An 18634-nucleotide genomic window follows, 5' to 3' on the forward strand; every position below is an offset into this window, starting at 1 on the left:
GTCTTTTACCTATCTCTTCAATCTCTTTCACGTAAAGTTCACTGTCCGACAATACCTTTGAATGACAATAGGAGTCTGTGGGGGGCTGGCTGGCAGCCTTTCAATAGGCTGAATAAAGCGTGATCTCTAGGCACTGTTAAGAAAACATTGCATAAAAACATTAAGGAGACGGTCTGGCTGCAGGATTAAGCTTTAAGGAGAGAGGCTCTGGCCTACTATTGTATTCTAACATCTTGGTGCCAGTGTGTACAGCCTGCAGATGATGCAGTTGTTGAAAAAAAAGGACCTATAAGTGGTTGTCTTTTTAAACAGACAATACCTAAAGGCCTACAGAGCTGCATGAGCTCCCAGCGAACAGGTAAATGCAAATCTGAAGGAGAAAAACAACTCCGGGCACTGAGGTATGCGTGCATAGGCGCTCTTGGCTGAAGGCTGGGTTTCACCACGACTTCGCCTGGAGCGCAAGAGGGGGGAAAACAGTGGAGCCAATGAGAAGGCGGCATCCAGCCCAGCGCTCTATAACTCTGTGTCACAGGAGCTGAGCGATGCCACAACCAAGTTTCTACAGCTGGGAGAATTTCAGTGGACTATAGAGCTCTCCAAAGACGTGCGTTCAAAGAGCGCACACGCACCAGTTCTCTCTTTTTTGCGATTTTGCTTTGCGCAATCCACAACAAAAAAAGAATCCACCAGTGGACTTTCTATACTCTGGAGGGCTGCTTTCATCATGAGCGCCGGACAGACGTATGAGAAGAAAATTGCGAGTATTTTGACCGATCTTCCCGGATCTATGAGTTGCCACCCGAACTCCAAGGACTCTCCTACTCTCCCCGAGTCTTCCGTGACGGACATGGGCTACTACAGCGGACAGACGGCCCACGGCCATCACGAATATTATCAGGGTCAAGCATACGGACAGCCCATGAACTCTTACCACCACCAGTTTAATCTGAACGGAATGGGAGCTGCCGGAGCTTACACCACCAAATCTGAATACCCCTATACAAATAGCTACAGACAGTACGGACATTACAACAGAGATCACCTCCAGGCCTCGCCTCCGAGCTCAGGTAAATGTTGAGATAATCAGCGGTTATTTCAGCGCGATTGTGTTTGTCTCTCTGACTTGTTCAGGCCAAGATATTCTTGTAAAAGGGCCCTGATTGCATGTGAGAACATTTATAATTTAATTTAAACTTTCACTTCAGTTTTTTAGAGCACATTTGTGTAAGAAATGTCAAACAATAAATATGCAGTGACATACAGAATGTCAAATCACAAGCCTTCTTTACAGGCGTCATGTCCCCATAAATTTTACCTTGCCACAGTAGTATTCACTTACCAGTATATTTGATTTACTATGTATTTACAGTTAAAAACCAACATTTGCTCAGTGGTAGCTTACCGGCTGGTGTTAATGTCATGTTTTAACAGCCTGCCTGGGAATGAGCCAGCTATTAACATCTGGCCATAAAACAATGATGGTTTGATTAAAGCTAATAATATTCACTCCATCAATTTTAACTTGTCACCACCGGCTTGCCAAATTGGAAATTTGACAGTGTGATCGCGTGATTTATTTCATTTTTTTTTTTTTTGAGTGTTTGTTTTGTGTCATTGGTGGTTTTGAGGTTGCCATATTTTATTTTTTGACTTCTTGCCATTTCAATGTGACAAATTATTCGTAAATATAACATTTTCATGCGAATGTTATGCTGCCAAAATTCCCACACAGTCTAATCAACATTTTGTTCTGATGCCTTCACTTTATTTTATGTTTTACATTTTGTTGTTGCTTAAAAGTCTTACTCAAAGGTCACTTTTACTTATTTATTTTGTCGTATTTTTTTAGTGAAAGAAGAGCCAGAGCCCGAGGTCCGCATGGTGAATGGAAAACCGAAAAAGATCCGCAAGCCGAGGACGATCTATTCCAGCTACCAGCTCGCTGCTCTGCAGAGGCGCTTCCAGAAGGCGCAGTACCTCGCTCTGCCCGAGAGAGCGGAGCTTGCGGCTCAGCTCGGCCTGACTCAGACACAGGTAAGCTGCGTGACCCGATGTGACACCTGCCATTTTATAATTGATCATATTGCTAGAGTCACGTGAATCATTGCTTTCCAATATAGTCCACAATTTGTGATTATCCTCTGATGCGTAATTACGCACAGCGATTAAAACACTCTTGTAATAAAATAGGACAAAATTGTTTTTGTGAATGTTACACGCAAGGTAGCATTTCTGAAAACCCTTAACATTACACATATTATTAGAACTCCATCTTTGAATTTTATGTTACTTTAATATTAATGTACACTCTTAATCTCTCAGGTCAAGATCTGGTTCCAGAACAGGAGGTCCAAGTTCAAGAAGCTGTACAAGAACGGCGAGGTTCCCCTGGAGCACAGTCCCAACGCCAGCGACTCCATGGCCTGCAACTCCCCGCCTTCCCCGGCTGTGTGGGAGAACAGCACCCCTCAGAACACCCCGATCAGCAGACCTCAGGTCGCGCAGCCGACGCACAGCTCGTCACCGCCATACCTGGAGGATTATAACAACCACTGGTACCAGCAGGGATCACACCTACAGCACCCGGGCACCGTGCACCACCCAGTCCCGCAGCAAAGTGTGGGAGCTGTTTATTGACTCAAGAGCAGATTCATCTCTCAAGTTTCTTCAAACGAGGTCTCTCCACAATGACTCTGCAGAGCAAAGGCTGACTGGACCGGAAGCAGGCCTGAAGTGAAACGTTGCTTTTGGTTGTGGATGATCAACAATGTTTCAGACCTGGGTTTTCCATTCACAAAGCACATAAGGGATTTCTGATCACTTGTGACAGCGTATTTAAAGGACATCTGGAGTGGTTTTTTAAATTATTTATCTCTTCTGTTGTATTTCTTTAACTTCTTTTGTAAATGAATATGCAAAGTTGTTTTTTTTTAACAAGTAGCCCAGCCACAACCCGAATATTGATAAAACTGTGCAGTTGATCCATGCTACATCCAAATAATGCATGTGGGTTGAAAGCGCGTCAAAAAAACAAAAAAAACAAACAAACAAAAAAACAACTCAGGTCATATTTATATGGATTCGTACAAAAACGTCGAAGGCTGTAAATATGTGTTTATATGCAGAACCACTATGATCATATTTGTATGAAACGAAACGACTGCACTGTGGTGCTTCCAAACCCCATTTTTATATTCATGTAATTAGTCCACTTGTTGCCTTCCTGTCAATTGAATAAAGGTGTTAATTGCATGTTGTGTGTCAAGCCCCTTTATAAACAGTCCAGTCGGCTTTTTTGAGATGTAGGAAAGATCAAGCAGCAGACTTTAACTGTGTAATCCACGAGGTCCAACTTAAACTAAAGCCTAAATAGTGCTGGAAATATTTCTTTGTCTTGTGACGAATCCGTTTGAGCCATTTCAACACTTTTTTTTCTTTTTCTTTTCTTTTTTTGGAATTAAATAAAAACAAATTAGATCACTCATCTTGAATCAGGGTAACTTAAAAAAAAACCTATTGCATTGGAATCAGATTTATTTATAAGTTTATATAATATAATACTTATACTACTTAGTAATTAATTGTAATACGTGCAAATTTAGGTCTTAATAATTTCTCACCCACTTTTAATTATGGTAGGCTTACTGATTAATCATTAAAAAAATGTATTTAATTGAAACATTTTCTTATTAAAGGGGTAACTAGAGTCTCCAGAAATCTAACTAGAAACCTAAAGATCATATGATGCAAACAGAGTTTAATCATCTGTTTCGTCTGTGTTAACCTCATAATCTAACGATCAAAACTGTTATCTATCTCATTAACTAAAAACTGGTTAACTTTGTTCTCGGAAGTATAGGCAATATTAGTCACAGCTCGGTGAATGGACTCCCTCTGTTTTGGTGCGTGCAAAGCGCTGCAGCGTGAGGCGACAGACAAGCAGACATGTTGGAGTCACTCTGTTTTATTACGACTCAGTTGCCAGCTGATAACAAGAGAGAATTCAGCGCGTTGCAGAGAGAGAGAGAGAGAGAGAGAGAGAGAGAGAGCGAGAGAGAGAGCGAGAGAGAAAGAGAGAGAGGGAAAGAGAGAGAGAGAGAGAGAGAGAGAGAGAGAGAGAGAGGGAGGGAGAAAGGGAAGGGGGGTTGGGGGGGGTGGAGGGGGGTCGGGGGGCGGAATTATAGGTCTGTTGCCGAGAGGGATTTCGCGCACACGCACATCATGATGGATAAAAGCTCTGCCAAAATTGAAGGTATAAGAAAACACACCCCCTTTGTATTTTTTACTGCTTCACTTTAGACAAAGGATTTAATTCTATTGTATTTTGCAAATAGTTTTCCTGAAAACAGAACCAAGACTCCGGATAAGAAGATTTTTTTGATTCATCCCACAACGCACATTTTACCCAACATTTAAGTAAATGCGCCACTCTGTGATAAAACGTACACATTTTCTTTATTTTGGCACTTTTTTTTTTTCTTCATGTAAGACTAGAGGTGAAAAAGCCTCGTGGGAATGACTCTTGCACGCATGCAACTTGGGTATTGAATTGATGTGAATTAGGCGAGAGATGCAAAATAAACATGACAACTACCTCGATAATGACTGTTATGACAGCGACAATGAGACAGTCACAGAACAAAAAAAAACAACCTTTCTGTGTATTCGTTGCTATACTGGACAAACCGCTCACTTTGGCTACACACACACACAGACACACACACACACACACACACACAGACACACACACATACACACACACACGCACACACGCACAAAGCATTTTTAAATCTGCTGCATAAAAACATGACATGATGGAGAAACTGCTAATAGCGACCTTATCCACATGGACCACCAAGGCGCCATTACGCACTTAAAGAAAATGTACTCACGGCTTTAGAGGTTTTATAACCTTTTCTACGGCTTTTTGTAATTGGATTGGCATGCGCGCGGGACTGGAGGTGTGACTATATGAAACTTTATTGCAACATAGTGTCATTACAATAATGTCAGAGCCTTAAAACTTTAGAGCTTTAACGCTCTGACTTACAGGGGTAAACATTTTATACCTTACATTTTAAAACGTTCATCTGAAGCCATGAATTCATTTTTAAAAAGATCTTTTTAAATAAAATTAAATTAGATAATGTCACTTTTGTCAATATGGGATTTAATAGAAAAATATGTTGGAATAAGACATATGACTGCGTTATTATGGCCATTAATGAAATAATAACAACAATGACAATAATGCTAATAATAATAATGCCAATAATGCGAATAATGCTAATAATAATAATAATAATAATAATAATAATAATAATAATAATAATAATAATAATAATAATAATAATTTTACATTTTATACCTTTGGTAGACATACCTATTTGAAGAAAGTTTTTTTTACATATATCTACAATAAGAAATTATTTATTAGAAGCAATAATAATAATAATAATTAATACCTTGATTAATCTATCTATTAATCTAATAGGAAATGTTGACAAAGCCTATACACATTTTGGGGATTTTAAGGCATCTAATGGGAACATTAATAATGTAAATAATATTTTTTAATTATTAGATTTATTTTTAAGATGAATTCAACTGGATGTTTGTCATAATTTCAGTCCTGCATCTGTTATTAAAATATTTAGAAAAAATTCCACATAATTTCTCTCATATGATCACGTGAGAGCATTATTTATCTACTGACCTTATGATTTCAGTTATGTGACATGTACAATAAAACTTTTTGGACCAAAATCAAGATATTTCCCTGACAGATTTTGACACCTCTGACATTTAATTTATTCCAAAAAAAATTAATGTACACATTTCTACCAAACTTCACACACATTCTTTCATCATTTTGCCACAAAAATGTGTCACAATCACTAATCTTATTTCCCTAATGTCTTCCCTTTGGTTTATTTTCCTGAACTCAACACCAGTTGTCTACAGTATCAGTCATCATGTAAGTGCACTGCGCTTCAACTTGCTGATGTGACAAAAGCAGAATGATTACTATTGCCTTTTAATATCAATGAAATCTCATCAAGAGTTCATACGATCCCCCCTCGGTGGCTCCCTCAGCGTGTGTGGCCCTCGGCTGCGGTTGTCAGGGGAAACATTTGTGCCGAAGACAAACGTGTGCTCGCTACAGGCTGCACTTGTGTGTGGGGGCTGTCAGATATGTCCATATATGTCATCTCAAAACATTAACAAGTGTAAGTAGCCACGGAGGTGGGGGTGAACTGTTGAACTTGAATGTGATCACCCTAAATAGAGCCGGTGCCCCTCTAAGCCCCTCTCCTCCTCTCCCCGCCTGCAACAGTCAGCAGCGTGGTGTCAGCACTTGTCTCTTGGGGTGCAGCGATATGGGTTGAGATGGAGGTCGGGAGCTCTTCAGCAAAGCAAAAATGCACGCATGGAAAGACTTCCAGCAGCTGTCCAACACATAGCCCGGGCCCGGGCCGAGCCTCTGCTGCATTAGGATCACTCACTGTCTCCATTTTGCTGTAAACTCGGATGAAATGAAGGGAGAAAGGCATCCTTGACAGCTGTGGACCCGAGAACCCTGGCTGACCTCAGGCCTAGGCTGGGCTGTGTTGAATGGGCCGGGGTGTGTGCTGATGCTTCACAGCCAGTCAATCTCATCACATCCTGATAAAACGGTGACGGTGCTGCTCCAGCATAAGCTCACCTTGACCTAAAAAACTGCAAATGCGGCCTCCAGACACTGGTTTCAGCAAAAAACACAGGCATTAAAATGTAACAGAATAAGAGAGAACATAGATAAAGAGTTATATGGCGGTGTGTTATTCCTGCATTTTCACGTTTTTGTGTTTTGAATCCAACCTCAGTGTGTGTGTGTGTGTGTGTGTGTGTGTGTGTGTGTGTGTGTGTGTGTGTGTGTGTGTGTGTGTGTGTGTGTGTGTGTGTGTGTGTGTGTCCTCCAGCATGCCTTTCTGCCTGCCAAACTGTATTCCGATTTTAATCCCTCCAGAAGTGTGCATTATGCCCCAAGCTAAGTCGAGCTTTCCTTCAGATGAAACCAAATCATGCATCCATTCTCTCTAACAGGGAAGCTGCTCACAATTACCCGAGATGTCAGATCACTCAAGTTAATAACAATAATCACCCCAGAGACCTGCGTTGCCATTCGCTCATTTAAAGCAACTGGGATTTAATAACAAGCTATTTTCCCCTCTTATTGCTATCCTGCAATTAAAACCCATCAGACACCTCGTATCTGATAATCCATCCACAGCATTGATACTCTCAGACTTGCCTTTATCATTACCCTTCAACCCATCTCCGTCCCCCCTCTCTCTCAGCTTGTCTATTACACGAGGAGCCTTTTCACTTTCCTTTCAATCTGCCTGCATGATAATTGGCCCCCCTCGTTTGAAAGGTCTTACTCCGTCTGTCCAACTCCGCAAGCCATTATTCTAATCTGGAGATGTGAGATTGCCTATAATTTTCCCTGATGCCCCGTCACTTGGTTCAGCAATGCTCAGCCTCTTCTTCCTCGGGCCCGCATGTTTAACAAGGCACATAATGATCAGGAATGAGGCAAGGGCACTGAGGGTGTATATATAAAGAAGGAGATGTTAATGTAACACAATGCGTGTCGTTATGTGAGAAAAACAGCGAGTGAAAACACACAGGGCTCTGATGTGTCTTTGTTCTTCAGAGCAACACCACTGCAGGCAGGCAGGCTCTCCACCTCCTGGACAAGACTGCAGTTCTCTTAACTGAGGTAAGACAGGACTGTATGTAGTATGCATGGCTGACTGAGAGCTCTGGTGGAGTGGTGAGGATTGCAGCTTTAACCATGTTATTTATGAATGCAGTCAAGCAGCTAATATGTGTGAGGCTTTGTAATTAAACAGTGTGTTTTCGTTTTTTAAATGATGTAATTAAAGCCCCATTGATCTCAATTATATTCATATTTATTTATGGTTAGACTTGGCTTTATCTTGCATGCATTATATGATTGCAAAGTTGGAGCAAGAAGTGTGAAAAACCCTTAAAAAAAGTTATTGGATGTCATCATCCATTAAAATGACATCACACATAAAGAACTACACCTGTAATAGAAATATAATGTAGGCTCTTAATAACTGTCAGTGTTGCTAAACTCAGTTAAGAGAAAGCGTTGCCATGAAAACTGCATGTATGATTGGTTGGTTATTTTTCTAATCCTCGTGTGTGACATCAGACAAATTGTATCTAATGTCTACCAGACAGCCAAGACAGCAGAGTGATGAATGAAAAGGATAAAAAGAAGTCATTGGATGTGTCTTTAAAGCGCTACTCAGCTTCATTAATCAGTGCTCAGCCCCTCTGTTAATCAAGAGCATCAGGCCACATTGCGGCAAAAGTGTTTGCGAGGATATAAATAACTAATTTTCTGTGTTTAAACAGTATAAGCGCCAGAATGTGCAAATCAGTGCAAACGACTATATATCAGCCGCAGTTTATTGGAGGGATAGCACGGGCATTTATCATTTCATTATAACAACGGCGAGTTTGCAGTTTGAGCTCACTCGAGACGAAAATGAAGGAAAATATCGTTAAAATGCTGGCTTGCACGTGCCCCCTCCTCTCCTCAGTGCACGTGTTTTTCGAGTGAGAAAGGGGGGATAGCGAAAAGAGGGATGTTGCTTCAAATGTCGTTTTAGTTTCAGTGTAAATTATAGACTTTGTGTTAAAGAAAGGACAAAACGCAGCCTAGCTGGGGGGAGTTTGTTGTTGTTTTTTGTTTTGGTTTTGTTGTTTTTTGTGTGTGTGTGTGTTTTTTTTGAAATATCACAATGTCTTTTTTCTGTAACATTGACTTTCTAATTCAAATATACAAGTTGAGAAACATTTATCACCACAACCCATTTATCTAGTGCGTAAAAGTTAAACACTGAACACAACCACCGTGCGTAAAGGTGGCGCGCCGCATCCTTTTGGTTCACCATTCCTCCTGAGAATTATTTTCCTTTAAAGAGAGGGTATCCTGTCGGCTCTAACTCATCCCAAAATTCTGCCAACTAAAATTAACATTCGATAAAATAAGCAGAAAAAGATCTTTTTCTAATCAGGAATGAATCCCAATATGTTTTGGCAAAACTTGACTGTCTCTCTAACAGCCAAATTGAAGCAGATGTGGAGGTTTTTCATCCATCGCAGCGCACTAAGTGTTGATGGAACAAAATAATATTTGATGTCCCAGCTATGAATTATCACACAGGCTGATTTGTAGTTTAACAAACCTTGATACAGTCATATATAATTTATCTGCAGATCGGGAACGCCTTAACCAGCTTTTGTTCATGAGACTATTATGTCTCACAGTTGAATCCGGCTGCCATTAATCTAGACTTCAATAAGCAGTCAGCGTCTCTGTCACAGTTGGATGAACAGAATCAAACACTCAACTATTTGTCATTTAAAATATTAGACACCGAGAAACATTGAACCGATGAAGCAGCCATCCAATCAGTAAAGTGAAACAAGAAAATCATAATGACGTCAATCCAACAGCTATTTATTTGCATAACGCTTTTAGCATTTGTTGGACAATGCAGCTGAAGTAAACCCATGCACACACACATTTATTTATTTTTTTTAAAAAAAGCCTTTATCCAGAGTCTCTTATTAAACTGCACACACACACTAAGTCCACATTTCAGTGAGCTGTGGCCGTGCAACAGAAGTTGCAGTGACATTATAACAAATCTAAAAAATATGTTTGATGCCCGGTCGAATTTTGCGGATAGTCAAGAGAGAGAAAAAAAACATTTAAAACACACACGAAATACAATGAATATGAACAAGTTCTATTAAACACACGTTTCAGTTCTGTCGGCTGTGACTGGGAGGAGGCCTACAGGGCGAGTTCAGTGTAGCCTGAGTGCGCTCAAAGGCCGCGCACTTGGCCTGCACGACACGAAAAACAATCCACTCACATCATCTGATGCCTGGGCATCGCGTCCTGATGCGGATGGTGGTTTGGATACCAGTGACCAAAACTGTTCATGTAATTGTTTGGGTGCATTGGTGCTCCTTTGTTCGCCATGGAGACCTCCCAAAGCTGAGGCAACCCGGGCGAGCAGGGAGAGATGGAGTTGGTGCTGTGGAGATGTTCCCCCTCTGATCCGCTGGAATGCTTCATGATCTTTTTATACTTGGACCGCTTATTCTGAAACCATATTTTCACCTAAAAAGACAAAAATGCGCATAATTGTCATTGTGGTTAACAATCAGCAGTTATATAAAGGAAATAATACTGTGAATGGCTTTTTATTAGCACATTTCCCCAAATTTAACTCGATAGACTTTTCAGAATTGGCCTTAAGTGAAAATTGTAAACAATAAAAAGGGAAAACTCCTCATAACTCGCATCTTTTCTGTGTTTTTTTTGCAAATCCGAGGCCTCCTATTGGTGTATTGTTAGCCCATTCAGGCAGCTGGTTGAGTGGCACTTGTACTCCATTAAAGCTGAGCTCTCTTATTGTTCGCTGTTTTATGAGTCCAATGGTGCATGAGTGTGACAGCAACAAGCCGAGACTAAGAGTATTGTTGTGAAATGAAAACAGCCCAAAGAGTGCTTGGATAATAAATCTGCGCTGTGGTGGGTCACTGAAATTTCTGCTGATTCAAATGGCTATTTTTACACTAGAACAATGGTGTGAATATTCATAAAAAAAATCATCAAAGAGCCCTCTGAATCAAGCTGTAAACATCCGAGCAACAGCAAGGCGGCATAAATGGGAGATAATTGCTGAGATAAGTCTTGAGGGATTAAGAAAAATGCGCAGGAGGGAGCTCAGATGACAGAGTGGATTCATTTGTTTATCTGATATTTTGAAACTATAAACGAAACTCAGGCAACATGGTCATTTTCGTCATGGAAGGAGGGCAAGATAATGAGCAAGGTGCCACGTGAAGACTTCATTTTTGTCCCATTTGAGACTGATACAGCGACACGTGCACCTGTTTGGCCTCCAAAATATGTTTACGCATGCATGCAGTCATATTTCAGCCATATTTCCCCACATTTAATTCACATAATGCGTGCGTATATATTGTATTGGATCGTGTGTGTGTGTGTGTGTGTGTGTGTGTGTGTGTGTGTGTGTGTGTGTGTGTGTGTGTTTATGTGGAATAAACAAATAAAACTGGTTTAATAAGGTATCATGAATAATACCCTCTTGCATAATTTCTTCCTGATTCAGCCCTGATTTTGCAACCTTGTAATTGCTTTTATCTCTCTTTCTTTCTTTCTTTCTTTCTTTCTTTCTTTCTTTCTTTCTTTCTTTCTTTTTTAACTTTTGATGATTTAATTTTTTTTTTTAAGCTGTGGTCATGCTTCATTCACACAGATCACTTCAAGGACCAGGGTTGACTAAGGAAACATATCCACGAAATTAAGTCTAGTAAATAAGGCATGCATTAAAGGATTAAGTTACAAATCACAACAATTTTGGTTTTTCATTTGATGTGCAGACCTGCTGTGATCCTTAATAATAGAGTAAATAAGAGATTTCCTTCTCAACCGTGTTGGGCAATTAACCAACAACACCCTCTGTCTCCCAGAATTTTTGTTTTCACTCTGCTTTAGGATGAATTAATTCAAGACATTTGAATACAAAATATAAGCTTATAGAAAATGATTCTACAAGTTCTAATAAGTCACTAAATGATAAATGTTGCAGGCTCGACGCTTGTGCCAAATAATTATTTGAAAAAATAAGAATTAGCCTATACCATAATTAATAATATAGTGCATATAGACTCTAAACATTCTCTGTGTCCACTCAGGTCTGCTGTGTGAGTTGAAGGCCCACCTGAGTCTGGGTGAGCCCCAGTTTTGCCGCCAGGTCGGCGCGCTCCGGTAAGGCCAGATACTGGGTCTGCTGGAAGCGCTGGTGCAGAGCCTGCAGCTGCAGGCTAGAGTAGATGGTCCGAGGCTTCCGGATTTTCTTCACCTTGCCATTTAGACGAATATCTCTGCTGTCAATGATCGTGGACTTGTCGCGATCTGGTAGATGGAACAGAAAACAAAATGAGTTAAGACAAGAGGAGCTTTGATTTATAACATTTCATCTTCAGGCTGCACGTAAAAAAAAGTGACAAATGCTACATTTGAACAGATTTTCAACTTCCTGGTCTCCTGTTTTTAAGATAACACAATTTAACCTCTGAAACAACAGGAGAGCACTGATGAAAGGCTCGATTTTTCAGATGCAATACAAACAGGAAATATGATGCCTGAATACTGCAACTAACAGGCCTTACAATGCATACTGTAAACACAAAAGAGCCTGAACGCAAAAACTAACTTAACTCATCCGTGTTTTACTTGAATATCACGAAAGCATCATGGCCATAATTGTTTTGTTTACTGAATTAAGTCTACCTTAAATTAGGCTCCATGTTTTTAGTGAGAGATTCAAATAGTACTGACAACAACTTAACCCTGGTTTCACCTTCATATTACAGCGAATGCAAGAAGAATCGTTTTCAAAGTGAGAACTACCACGAAGGATTTCTATTTTCTGGAATCGTTTTTTATGTGCACTAACAATGAGGGTAAAAATTGGTTCTTGAGGTAGGCCCATGCCGGCTACACGGGCCATAATTGGACTTACCCACAGAAAATTATGGTCAATAAAATTAATAGCACCATCAGCCTTCATTATATAACATGAGTGGTATACTAGTGGTTGAATACTGGGGCCTTGTTTGGACATTATGAGAGTAGGTCTATAACGTCCTTACACGTTCAATATAACATGTTATGCAAAGAAAATTCTATTTTTTGGTAACTTGCTAGAACATCAAGAATTTTTTCTCGCCAGGAAATTGTGCGCCCTGTGCGTAATTGCGCGTGAGCATGTTGTAGGATCATAATTTTACAGCCATTAATGATACAGCATTTTAGACCAGCTCGATTTGACTTTCTCACATACCTGTCTGTTCTAATCTGCTGTGGGCCAGACTGCTGCTGTTGCTGTGATTGTTGTGCTGGTAGGTCATGTAGGCAGACTGGGGATGAGTGTTCATCGCGCCGGGGTAGGCGTAGCCCAAAGATCGGCCATAGGACGCGCTGGCAGGAAAAGGACTTTCGTGCTGGGAATGCCCAGCAGCATGCAAGCCATGGACGGGGTAAATGTGAGAGAGTCCGGGGGAGTGCTGCTGATGTGCCGGATGTCCGTGGCCAAACTCTAAAAATGCCGATTTGGAGGGATCTGAGGCATTCAAACTGTCAGGCATGAAACCCACAGACATCATTAGCTAATACGCGAGTCCATAAACCCGTCGCTCTGAAGAGGCTTTCATGAGTTCTGTCGGACAGCGAGAAAAAGCTGGAGCAAATCCACACTTATGTCCAATGCATTTCTCGTGACAAAAAGTTTTCCGCGGTTATAAGTTACAATGTGCATGTTCACAACCGTTTGGGAGGCGAAAATCGAATAAAAGCGAAAGCGATCCTTCTTTACATCACTGGAGGAGCTGACATGGTTCTTCAAACACCTCCTGCCTGCAGAGCCTCAAACATACTGCCTTCCATCTGCGAGCTCTCTGATTGGTCTTCAGCAGCCAGCTGTCACCGGAGCTCCACCATTAACTTCATTAACATATGATACAGGATGCAGCTCTTCAGCCAGGAGGAACCTCCTTCTATAGATTATGAAATAATCTATTATTTGGACATAGGTAGAAATATCATTCTTGTATATCTCAGAATGAAATGAACTCTATCAAATGACAATGCAGAAAGAGTAGAATTAATATTATTATATTTCCTTCAGAAGATTTAATACGTTGTAGAATATTTGGCTAATAATTACAGAGCAATAGTTTCCTTTACTTTTTTACAATATAATCTTATATTGTTACTGTGAAAATTTAGAGCTACAAAAGGCAAAGTTTGATAATTACCCAAAAAACATCTCTGATGCTTTCTAATGGATAAAAGCAATGCTTAATGTAGGAGAATTAAATAAAAGTATTAGCCTTATCTGGTGCTGATAAAATAAATAAAATGTGACCCGACATTGTTTCATATCCTGCACATAATTTACGCCAAAATGATCCCGCCTTTCTCCTTCTATTTAATTAATAGTTTTAATAGTGAAATAATTCGCTAAATTTATTGAAAACTTGGCATCAGCAGAATCGAATAGAGGACAAACAGATGAATATTTAATTGTTACCACTGTACGAAAACACTGTTTTCCTCTCTGGTGCAGGCTAATTAAAAATGAATAAAGAGTTTCTGAGACTGCAGTTACACTAAAAACTTCGTGATAATTATTTGGAATTTTCCTCCTTTAATTCTGCATCTAATAGAAGTTACAGAATTTTTCATGCTGAAAAATCAAAGACAAAAAATTTATTATCAACAGACCAAAGATATTTACTCCACACCTTCATAAAAGCTTCATTGTGCCTGTTTTTGGAGGACAAACTGGCAAATTTTACTGCACATTTAATACTTTTCATTCTTAGCTTCAACTATAAAGGACCCAAGCTTACTGATGACACTGTCTGCAGTTAATTTACAAAAATGGTTTCATTCCTAGTAGGGAATTGATGAATATACATTTAATAATGTTCATTAATTTAAATGATTGAATCAGAACACCAAACATTTATTGAAGCAATAAAAAACTACTAAATGAAGTTGTTCTGCAAAGCTGTTGTAGCCATCAATATAATCTGTATGACTGTATGAAATTCATCATTAGCTGGCAGTTTTATATGACACAAACATACTCAGCTCACATATCACTAATATTATTTCTGACTAAATGTCAGGGTTCATGAAGTAAAGAAGACTAATATAGGGAAAACACAAGCCTGCCAAAAGAGGGCGGGATTGTGGTGCAGACTGCAGAGTCAGCAAAACTCACAAGGTGCACATGGATACAGTGTGGGAGTGGGAGAGAAAATGGTCACCACAGGCTCAAAGAGCAACCCTGTCTATTGACTGGCTCTCTACCAGAGTGAATACACAGGTGGAGAAAAACAAACCGGGGGCAGGGGAGAGAAAAGTGTGGATATCCTGCTACTGAGGCTATATTTTCAATTTTTAAAAGTGTGTGTGTGTGTGTTTTTTTTCCATCAAATCTGATAGAGTCACCATGTGCAGCCTTCAGCTAAATCACATGTAAGCTATGGTCAAATTATAAACAGAGTGTTTGGTGGGTTGAGCGTGGTGCTGAGCTGCTGTCCAACCCCGTCATTTTGGTCATGTCCTACCCTGCCTGCAACTACTGGGAATCCAGCAGCACTAAAAGGCCTGCTGGGGGCTGGACCGCTTCCCGATCCCCACAGGCCTCAGCCAAGCAGCCAGCCAGAACAAAGCCACAAATTATTATCATAGTAAAATTTCAGTCACAATAAAACAAAAGAGCTGCTGAGAGGCCAGTTTCATATTGTTGGGACAAGTTTCTGACATCACACATGAGGCCTTGCAGCTGTAAATCCTCCCTGGGAAACTATATCACTAAAGAATGCAATACTGTGGTTTTCTATTAGGAATTTATTGGTGTTGGGATTCTGGTGGCAGTTATGTATTAGCATTGACTGATAGGTTGCTGCAGTATAAGAGCAGGTGTTGCATTTAGAGCTCAGTCTTTTCAGTGGAAAAAACAACCTTTTTTGACACATGAATGAGATCAGGAAGGCCAAATGAAGGAAAAAAAACAAAACAAAACAAAGCACAAAGCTTTGCAGACACGCACTGTATACGCACACGCTCTCTTGTGAGGCACTTCAGCGGCTGAATGCAAGGGGATTGAGCCCTGGATGTGAATATCTGTCAAAACCATGCAGAGCAAAGGTGTGGGCATGTACGAGGTGTATGACACAGAGAGAAAGCAAGGAGAGGAGGCTCTTTCAGGCTTGTAATTATGTCTGTATTACGGGTGCAGAACAAAGGCAAGCCCTGCAGTCATATAGGGCAGGGATGGGTCTTCGCCGTGGCTCTCTTAATACACGCAAAGGGATGATGTTTAAAACAGTCACACTCCTGAATGCAACCCAGACTCACTGGCGTCTACTCTGCTGCAACAGTGCACATGGGCATACGTCTGCAGAGGTGTGTTTGACATGGATGTGTATGTTCTCGCACCTCACACACACACACACACACACACATACCAGTTGAATTTGTCCATCATGCAGCTCTGATGCAGAGTGACAGCATTCTTTGTGTACAAACCAAGAGCACATTCCCAGGCAACTGCCGCAGCTGTGATCTTCCCTACTGGCACGTCATGTTTTACAAGTAACCTTCTGTTGCTGGGGCTGAGCTGAGGCCTACTCAGGCTGACAGTCCATGACCCCGACAGGATGCCAGAATTTATTATCATAGGCTCAGCTCACTGCATAATAGACACGAATGAAGGCCCACATGTCCTATTTTAGCAGCGCACTCTGATGGGCTTGAAGCTGAGGTGTGGTTTGACACAATTATCCCACCAGAAGGGCATCACTCAGGTGAAATCAAAGTGTAGACAAGACGTGGGAAACATGGAAACGTCTTTTAAAAAAAGAACCCAATTCTGCCCATTTCTACCTGAATGAAACCAAATATATTCATCATCTATATCGGCTTTTTCTGTATGTTTTTACACTTTTGGATGTTATTATTTTGTCTGTATGGACTCACCTCCGCCCAGTGCTTCCCTTCCTTTCTTTTCATGAAAATCTCTCATTCTGCTTGACGAGCCTTTCTTTGCACTTCCCTCACTTTAAGCAGGTGTCTGTGATTGGCTCACACTATCCTGAAACACCTACCACTCTACAAGGCGGCTGTTTTTCCAATACCTTTTTACATCAACAAAAGCCAATGCAAACAACAGGATTCATGTTTTTCTCTGACTATTTTCTGCCTCAGGAAAGAGAAGGGGAGGCAGAGGAGGAGGCGGAGCATTGCAGAGAGGATGAAGGGCCAAATCTCTCCTCCAGGCGCCATCACGCAGGAACACTAATATCTGCACAGGCCCTGCGTCTCATTCCTCAAGTGCAGCCACGTTGCTGCTGCTGCTGATGTGTGTGTGTGTGTGTGTGTGTGTTTGTGTGTTTGTGTGTGTGTGTGTGAGTGTGTTGTGCCTCTGAGGGTCTGGAGAGTTCACTAGTGTTACATGATCAACATCACTCATGTGTGAGCTTTCTTGGCACATACAGACAAATGTTTACACACAGCTGATTAAAAAAGGAACATACATGTTTATTGGATTATTTCTTATCATGTAATTTACTTTGAGTAATTTATGTAATGTGATTTATTTCTTCAACATGGACACTGCCTCTGAAATATATAACGGATTGACTGACTTATTAGTTACTCTGTTTATGGATTTGTGTTTAAAATTTTGCCATTAAAATAAACATTATGTATAATTGCATGTCAATCAAGAATAATTGTGATATATTTGTGGTGATGACATGTCCAACTATAATATTTTTAGGCAACAATGCTAGGTATTTTTTATATTTTTAATTTATTAAATTAGGATTTAATCTTAATTAAGATTTTTCAACTTGTGTCCACCTTTAATTAACTCATCCTTATTAAAATTAATGCATTTGAGGTATGGATTGTATACATTTCCCAATGTTATCTGTAAATAATAGACTGTATTTAAAATATTCACGCTCAAGTGCTGTTTTCTTATGAAAATATGCATCCAGTTTTTTCCCCCCCAGCTGCTGTTAATTAATTAATATTGCAATTGGCTTGATCCGCTCTAATGTATTATTCTGTATTTAACTCTATTGGCCCTACAATCGTATAAATAAGAATAATATCTGATGAATGCACGATTCATTTTAATTATTAAACATATGTCTCTGCAACTATATCTCCAAAATGAACATGTAAAGCATAAAAACATTTTTTCTGTACTTCAGCAAAATTTTGCAATTAGATTTGACAGCTGGAAAAAAAAAAACTCAAGTCATTACCTGTTTTTTGGCCATTCATCCTTCTTTTAGCCCTATTTGCAATATTAATTTCGACGGTATAAAATCCGCCTCCTATTCATGAGCATGCACGCAGCACGTTTACCTGAATTTCTTTGGAATATCTTCAAAGCACACTTTTTATCGGCCGATTAGAAATGAAAGTATAGATTTAAAAACAAATTAAATCGAGCTAATTTATAGGTAGGCTATTTGTCACCGTTTTGGCACAATTACAAAGAAAATCAGATGGAGCGCCTGTAGGCTATCCAGGAACAAAGTAGAAAACAGATAGCCTTAATAATACAATTAATCAGTAAGAAAAAAAAAATACACTTACAATTATCTTTTAAAACTAAAGTGACTTAAAGTGAATACCGTTGCGTGGGAAAAGCCGGAGTGTGTCTGGTCTTTAGGCTCAAGCTTTGAATTCATCACTGGCATAATTGTTGCCAGACAGCGGATGACAGCAACATCGCCCACTGCCGCTGACTGTTGGACTTAAACTTTTAATTGATTGGTTGAATATAGAGGCCTTGGCAACTCTGGAGGGAAAAAAAAAACCGTCTGGAATCCGTTAACCGTAATACGCATGTAAGCCATTTTTGCAGCAAGGTGTCACACGGGGCATCTAATTTAAATGGCTTCATTTGAG

The 18634-nt window shown here is 40.1% G+C and overlaps 2 protein-coding genes across 2 annotated transcripts; one reads left to right on the top strand and one right to left on the bottom strand.

Annotated features, from left to right (window-relative positions):
• The first annotated feature begins 420 nt into the window (after positions 1-420).
• dlx3b (distal-less homeobox 3b) lies at positions 421-3214 on the top strand. The gene is made up of 3 exons (XM_042397708.1): positions 421-1070; positions 1853-2037; positions 2326-3214. Exons 1-3 carry the CDS (start codon positions 728-730, stop codon positions 2638-2640), a joined length of 843 nt encoding a protein of 280 aa, XP_042253642.1. The 5' UTR covers positions 421-727; the 3' UTR covers positions 2641-3214.
• Positions 3215-9627: 6413 nt separating this feature from the next.
• dlx4b (distal-less homeobox 4b) lies at positions 9628-13673 on the bottom strand. The gene is made up of 3 exons (XM_042397842.1): positions 12975-13673; positions 11850-12043; positions 9628-10219 (listed from the first exon to the last, which is right to left on the bottom strand). Exons 1-3 carry the CDS (start codon positions 13294-13296, stop codon positions 9965-9967), a joined length of 771 nt encoding a protein of 256 aa, XP_042253776.1. The 5' UTR covers positions 13297-13673; the 3' UTR covers positions 9628-9964.
• Between the last annotated feature and the right edge of the window lie 4961 nt (positions 13674-18634).

This window comes from Thunnus maccoyii, chromosome 20 (assembly GCF_910596095.1).
Source record: "Thunnus maccoyii chromosome 20, fThuMac1.1, whole genome shotgun sequence".
Taxonomy (NCBI): domain Eukaryota; kingdom Metazoa; phylum Chordata; class Actinopteri; order Scombriformes; family Scombridae; genus Thunnus; species Thunnus maccoyii.

What these genes read in the sequence shown, in the direction of transcription:
- dlx4b (XM_042397842.1), bottom strand. Translation starts at nt 13,296, where the DNA reads ATGATGTCTGTGGGTTTCATGCCTGACAGTTTGAATGCCTCAGATCCC. An exon ending in CAGCAGATTAGAACAGACAG is followed by an intron (nt 12,044 to 12,974) that starts GTATGTGAGAAA and finishes TCCATCTACCAG; the next exon opens with ATCGCGACAAGTCCACGATC. An exon ending in TGGGGCTCACCCAGACTCAG is followed by an intron (nt 10,220 to 11,849) that starts GTGGGCCTTCAA and finishes TTGTCTTTTTAG; the next exon opens with GTGAAAATATGGTTTCAGAA.
- dlx3b (XM_042397708.1), top strand. Translation starts at nt 728, where the DNA reads ATGAGCGCCGGACAGACGTATGAGAAGAAAATTGCGAGTATTTTGACC. An exon ending in GGCCTCGCCTCCGAGCTCAG is followed by an intron (nt 1,071 to 1,852) that starts GTAAATGTTGAG and finishes GTATTTTTTTAG; the next exon opens with TGAAAGAAGAGCCAGAGCCC. An exon ending in TCGGCCTGACTCAGACACAG is followed by an intron (nt 2,038 to 2,325) that starts GTAAGCTGCGTG and finishes TTAATCTCTCAG; the next exon opens with GTCAAGATCTGGTTCCAGAA.